The sequence below is a fragment of the Calcarisporiella thermophila genome, assembly GCF_041956535.1.
Source record: "Calcarisporiella thermophila strain CBS 279.70 unplaced genomic scaffold VTP21scaffold_37, whole genome shotgun sequence".
Classification (NCBI taxonomy): Eukaryota; Fungi; Calcarisporiellomycota; class Calcarisporiellomycetes; order Calcarisporiellales; family Calcarisporiellaceae; genus Calcarisporiella; species Calcarisporiella thermophila.
Genome location: NW_027192227.1, coordinates 63,968 through 70,964, shown reverse-complemented (window position 1 = coordinate 70,964; position 6,997 = coordinate 63,968). Strand labels below are relative to the sequence as shown.

The following is a 6,997-nucleotide window of genomic DNA, read 5'->3' as shown; positions in this document are numbered from 1 at the left end:
CAAGTGTATATCACAAAGATTAGCACATTTCTTCAAATTGGCCTCTGTTTCATCTGCAGTGTCATTCAAAGAAGTAGAGTATACGTGATTGACTGGAGCATCTAGCAATTGGCGGATATGCATTGTAGAAAACATTGCACTTGGAATAAAGGAAGCGAGGATACCTGGATTTGCTTCCGAATGAAGTTGTGGCTCGTTGAAGTAGAAACCAAGAGCCGAGCGCTAAATTTAAAACCCCGACATTCACCATAACAAAACTATCAGGATCTGATATCATATCTGCATAAAAGATTGACTACTACACACAAGCTCAATCTGGTTGTTGTGTTGAGGTTGCGGTAGAAGTTATTGGTGAGAAGCAACAAATGCAACTATAGATCATAGAAAAAATATCCCCTTTGTGTCACGTAAAGACTATCCTATACTTATCACATGGTATAAGATTTCAAACAGTTTTCTGCCGTATATTTTGATAGGTTGCATAATGAGTTTGATTTTTGGAAGCATACATCTTGAGTGGTTTTGAATTCTATTCCTATGTAACCCAACAAATATCATTCCACTCCGAACTGCTGGTTTTACTAGGGTGAAAAAGCTCTGTTTATTTTGTTGTTTTTGTGTTATTATTAAAAATCAAACAAAAGTTTTTTAAATGATTGTATTGTCTTCTTGCCAACGGAGTGATTAGTTACGATAAGATTGGCAGCAAGTAAATAATAATATACCTAATGGTAACAGGTGTAGGGAGACAAGCTACTCGAGACATATTGCTCCAATCGAGAGCATATAAAATCCGGCATGATATTTATTATCAACTTATACTAATAATTTCTTTTTGACTATATAATTCTTATACTTGGTTTATTGTTCATTGTCAATTTATTATATATAAAATGTCTGCCTAAGAGAGCTTTAACAGATTCCATATATAATATATTGGAAGTTGCCCATTCATTTTGTGTAATTAAGCCACTATATCATCGTGAAGTATGGGTTGGTGACTACAAGTAGGGAAAAATGTGACGGTGTGTTTTAACAATTTTCCTTTGAATGCTCATATCTCCTGAATGGATGGAAGATTATAACAGCGGCTTTATTATTAAACACTGTTGGATCTACACTATGTGCTGTTCCAACCGCTACCCCGGTTATAAATGCATTTTCTAAAATACCATGGGTATTAATATAGATGCTCGGGAAAAATGGCCTTCATGATAAAATTGAAGACATATTTATTATCGTTATTTCACAAAAATATTGTAATACTTCGTATATCCTCCTCTAGCTTTAAAAACAGCTCGGAATCTCCTCAACATACTCTCGTATAGGTTATCAATATAAGTCTTTTCTATATTCTCCCACGTGTATTTGATTCGTTCCCAGAGCTCTTCCCTATCCTTTGGCCGAGTAGGATAATCTTGAAGCCTCCTCTTCAAGAGGCCCCACGCGTTTTCTATGGGATTCAAATCTGGTGATTGAGCAGGCCATTCTAAGACCTTTATATTGCGATCTCGCAGTCACGCTTGAGTTGACTTGGCGATATGAGGGGGGGCGTTATCATGTTGGAACACGAACTTGTCCTTGTCTATCCCGTACCGCTCGAGTGTTCCAAGAAAACCCTCATCTAAAATGATCTGATACATCCTAGCATTTATTCCGCCTTCCACGCGAAGTAGAAGTCCAACTCCTTGCGAAGTAATGCAGCCCCATACCATGATTGCCTCTTTTCCCTGTTTCGTGGTTGGAATAATATTGCACTCACGCAGAGGCTGCCCTTTCTTTACGTATGTGTATTCATTTCCCGTGGTCTGTAAAAAGGGTACAATGGTTTCATCCGAGAATATTATGGTTTCAATGGTCTGAAAATCCCATCTAACAAGTTGAGCTGTGAATTTGAATCGAGTTTTAAAATGGCGCGGGAGCAGGAAAGGCTTCCTAGGCTTTGATCGAGGCTTTACTTCGTGACGTCTGAGCATCATTTTTACAGTTTTGTTTGTTACGCTCTTATTGAGCTCTTCTTTGATAACTTGCTGCAAGTCGGCAAGATTAGAACACTCTCCGGTTGCCGCCTTCTTAGCGATATATTTCTCACCTGATTCACTTAGACTACGTGGACGACCATATTTTGGCTTCATAGGAGGATATTTCGGGGTGCTCCATTCCTTGATGATCTTTCTGGCAGTTTCATGGCTTATTCCTATTCGTGCTGCAACCTTACGTGTGGACTCTCCCTTTCTTGAAAGTTCAAGCACACGTTCTCGAATCTTTTTACGAGTTGGCTTCATAGGTGTAAGATATTGCTAAAAAATAATAGCATCACCGTTGCAAATAAAAAATATTTAGATTGGATGGTGGAGAAAATATAAAAGTATTTGGGTATCTTTGGCACACATCGGCATTTATAAAGATATCAATTTCCCATAAATTCGGGGTGCTATTCAATGATATCCTAGTTTTACCAGAAATGCATTTATAACCGGGGTAGCGGTTGGAACAGCACATAGTGTAGATCCAACAGTGTTTAATAATAAAGCCGCTGTTATAATATTCCATCCATTCAGGAGATATGAGCATTCAAAGGAAAATTGTTAAAACACGCTGTCACATTTTTCCCTACTTGTACAGGCTAATGGATTTTTAATATTTGTGATTCTGTTGTTTCGTTAGTTCCTGATATATTATTCCAGGATATGCAACAATTTTGGCATGCTCTCTAAATAATTATAGCTTAATTTTGAAATCAAGAGAGTAAATTTGCTTAACTATCTCTTGGTAATTTTATAAAGTTATCCTACTCTGCTTCCCATATTTCACCAACTTTCCTTACAACTAATATTATAAGGATTAGTGACATTTACTCAACATTGAAAGTATGAAAACGCCCACTGATAAGATCCGAAACTTGCACGGTAGATAATCGATGAGCAATGACAAGAGTCGAACGCCCCATCATTGTGCTATCTAGTGCCTCTTACGCCATTGAACTGGTGGCTTCTTTCAATAATAAGGTTTCAGGATTACTGCAAGTTTGAACTAACATAGGTAATGGAACTCTCTCGATCAGTTCGCCGCTTTACGCATCCTCTTTTTCTTGCGTAAGTACAGCATCTACTCAGTGTTCGCATATATGAAAAGGTTATCGAATAAAATCAAATGGACGCCAAATCATATACAAGCTCTGAGCTCTTTTCATTAATTGTATTGTAAAAAAGTTCCCAGCTCATAGGATACATTTTCTCAGTAATCTAAAATGTAAACCAAACCATTTTTCACCGTTTTAAAGTAATACAATGTAATAATTTACATAACCTAACCACTCTAATATGCATTTCTCAATCTCTAATTTTTAGTCCGATACGGTTTTACGAATGTACGTTCTAAAACCCCCTTTGAAAACACTGTTGGCTTCATCAATTCTAATACATCCATGAATTGATGTGTGAGTAGTTGCGGTAAAATACCTCTAATTTCAGGCGATTGCAGGATATTTAGTATTTTAATAAGCTCCTGGAATAATTTGCGTCCTATCCGAACACTGGGATGCATTTGAGCAATGAAATTAACATCTTCACAAATAATATGTGCTACTAAAAGAATTTCCGATTTGCATCTAATTTGGGAATTAATCGCCACCCTAAAGAACATTATGCAATGGAATAACCCCTGCATAATGAGGTGGAGAAAGGTTATAGAGCCATTCAACGAGTATGCAGAATTTCTAGAGTTCTAAGAATACTATTATGAATTACCTTGACATACTCGCGGAATGCCTTGTCACGCAATTGTTGCATCAAATTCGTCTCCAATCTCCCGGCGGGTGCATCTGACTTGATAAATTGTCGCCAAAGAGCACACCATCGAAACCAGAAATCGAAATCTACTGTATAAGAGTGGATCTTTCTTAGGTCACCTTCACTGCAATATTGAATTAATTCGGTTCGCTCATTTTGCAAATATGCAGCAAGTCCAGCCAATTTTTGCGTGATAATCACATCGGGAAGTGCCCAATCAATGTTCTGTAGTTCCAAGAGTTTAGAAAATGTGGTAATCTGCAGTAGAAGGTATATCTGATATATTTAATTAGCTAAATAGATAAGTTGAACTACCATTAATTAATATATTTTATTACCGTTGTAAACTTGAATCGCTCGCTATCTTTCATTGTCACCGTCGGCTTGGGAGATGATTTAATAACATCCATGCTTATTAGCGACGGCATGCCAAACTCAAATACATATTCCAGTTCACGTGTGCAAATGATAGCCCTGAGAAATATTCGATTTACTTGAAATCAATTTAAATAAAATATAAATTGAATGAAAATAGCTATTTTTACCAGATTCTTCTTTGAAACTCCAACTGCGCAGAATACTTCTCTGTGGCACCGTTTTTGTCCATATGGAGAGAGAGTGCCATCTGTGCGGCCTGTGAGTAGAATTTGTATGCGTCCTTATAAAGTGATAGGTATGTCAGACAATAATTCATATTTATAAAAGCAAGAACAATCTGTGGAGATGGAGCATCAAATACGTCTGCCAATGACTGTTTTGCCTGCGCAATCAGACTTCCTACAGCTACGTGGAGCTTACTGCTAATTGGTGTCTCTGGATGATTAATTATTAAATGAATAGCTGCATTTGCGATGGAAGTGTGGACAAGTGCAGGCTCGAGTTCGCAGCAAAAATAACTTTCAAGAAATGCTTCACGGTCTGGGTGTAAAGAGCCTACACAGCAAGCACTGAGATAGACATGAAAAAGTCGATCGATGAGCAGCTTCTCTCTAGTAATATTAGATCTTGTCGACCACTTGATGATTTTGTCATCAATTGGTTTTGGGAAAGATAGGATCTTGAAGTAAGAGCAATAACCTGTATGCTCTCTATTGGTAGTATCTGTGTACATCTGAGGGTGAGCGATGTTTTCTGGTAGTAAGATGCCATCAATAAGATACTGAGCGCTGAGAAGATTATGTAGATCAGTAAATGAATTCAGTTTTAGCTGGAAGTACAAAGCATCCGAAGGCAAGTGTATATCACTAAGGTTAGCATGCTCCTCCAGACAGTTTTCAGTTTCATCTACAGTATTGTTTGCAGAAGTAGAGCATACGGTATTCATTGATGCAGCTTGCATTTGGCGGGTATACATGGTTTAAAAGTTTGCCGTTGAAATGAAGGATCAATGATATTTAAAATCGCTTCCAAATATAGCTGTGGATCATTTAAAATAGAAATCAAGAGTTACAGTAATTACCATAATGTTACGGGAACAGAATCATCTTTATTGGATTTAATATTTGCTAAGTTGCAATGTGAGCATGATATTTGAAAGAATATATTTTAAATTTTAATTGGTTAAGATTGACAAGCATACTAGGGGGTGTTTACAATATACGAAAAAGTATCAAAACGAACTACTCAAGCAATATTTCTCTCTTAGCGAGAACATTGAAAGCTTGGTATTTTCTAACAGGTTCGATGGACATGGTATTTGTATTTGATTTACTAACTTTTACTTTGATTACATAACTCGTTTGTTTTATTGCCCATTGTCAATTTTATATATATTGTCTGCCAAAAAGAGCTTTGACAGATTTCCTATATAATTTATTGAAGGTTGCTTATTTTTTGTTATTTAAACTATCTTATCATAATGAATCGTGAGTTATTCACCACAGTATATTAGATCTCTGATATTTGAAATTCTGTTGTTTCACTAGCTCGCAGTAAATTCCAGGATAATCAACCAACATGGTAGATTCTTTAGTCGTATTTTAAAATGATATCAAAAGATGAAGGAAAAATAATTTTATCTTGCTTCCGGTATCTCACAATCTTTCATCAAGAAATTTTCAGTAAAAGAGTAATAGCAATTCATTGTTCTTAATATCTAATAGAATGCGGACTACGTCAGCAGTCCATGCTTCACGATGATGAGGCCGTTTTATTGGACAAATGAGCTACTTCCAGAGAATTTTGCATAGAAAATTAAAGAAATTTAGAGAAAAATAAAGAAAAAATCTGAGAATAAATCAAGAGTATAAAAAGCCGTCGTTTCCCAAGTGCAACTCCTTGGCCGTTTTTTGAGCTGGCATACTTCCGTTTGAGAAATGGAGCCCTCGTCCACGCAAGCAACAAATCAGCACGCGAATACTGAAGGATCTCTCTTGGCACTACTCTCTCCAGTGCCTATTCGCGAGAGGCATCAGTGGACGCCAGCGGACGATATAGCGGACGCGATTGGGCTCAAAACACCATTCGCACCGGAGTCCATCCTCACGTCTGAGGAGCGGCAAATAATATGGGACAGCAGTCCCCCCCGATCAGACCTCAAGTATGACGCACCTCTGATGAACCCGTCGATCTGGCCATTCATGGGCAACACCGCCAGAAGACACGACGCGAACCTGGCGGAAATCTCGAAGGAGGTTATGTTAATCTCCAGGCCCTTGGATATCCTGTTAGGAGATATTCTTCGACTAAGGAACGCACTGGGTGAGGAAGTAACCGATCGGCTACTCCAAAGAGCGTCGGACGCGCGCGATTTAGTCTTCAGCCTGGCATCGCACATCACAATAACGCGTCACCATGAGGCATACAAAGCAGCAGATATTCCTACTGCTGTACTGCACGAAAGATTGGGGAGAAGTTTCGTCATCGACGAGAGAGAATTGCGCGAAGATTTAGCAGCGCATAAAAAGGAACGGAATCGCTCACAGAGGAGGCGAAAAACCTCGCGCCAGGAGGAGCCACCACAAATCCCGGCACAGCAACCACAAGTCACTTCGTCGAACAGAGCAAAAAACTGGAAAAAGACGGGCGGGGCAAAACAGCCCTCCCCGTCCAATGTTTAGCTTCCGACGCAAGCCCACGACAGGTAGAGCCACGCGTACCGGTCGGGGGACGTTTGCGAAAATTCAGAAACGCGTGGCGAGGAATCCCCGCCCCTCTATGGATACGCAAGATAATCAGAGAAGGTTACAAAATCCAATTCTGGAAAG

At 38.7% G+C, this 6,997-nt stretch overlaps 2 protein-coding genes across 2 annotated transcripts; one reads left to right on the top strand and one right to left on the bottom strand.

Moving 5' to 3' along the window:
* Window positions 1-1,392: 1,392 nt before the first annotated feature.
* On the bottom strand, window positions 1,393-5,145 carry VTP21DRAFT_8125 (uncharacterized protein; the record flags this gene model as incomplete). Its single annotated transcript, XM_069398942.1, has 5 exons — window positions 1,393-1,453; window positions 1,522-2,300; window positions 3,750-4,049; window positions 4,130-4,265; window positions 4,337-5,145. 5 exons carry the CDS (start codon window positions 5,143-5,145, stop codon window positions 1,393-1,395), a joined length of 2,085 nt encoding a protein of 694 aa, XP_069245868.1.
* Window positions 5,146-6,106: 961 nt separating this feature from the next.
* Window positions 6,107-6,850, top strand: VTP21DRAFT_8124 (uncharacterized protein; the record flags this gene model as incomplete). Its single annotated transcript, XM_069398941.1, has 1 exon — window positions 6,107-6,850. One exon carries the CDS (start codon window positions 6,107-6,109, stop codon window positions 6,848-6,850), a length of 744 nt encoding a protein of 247 aa, XP_069245867.1.
* Window positions 6,851-6,997: the final 147 nt, after the last annotated feature.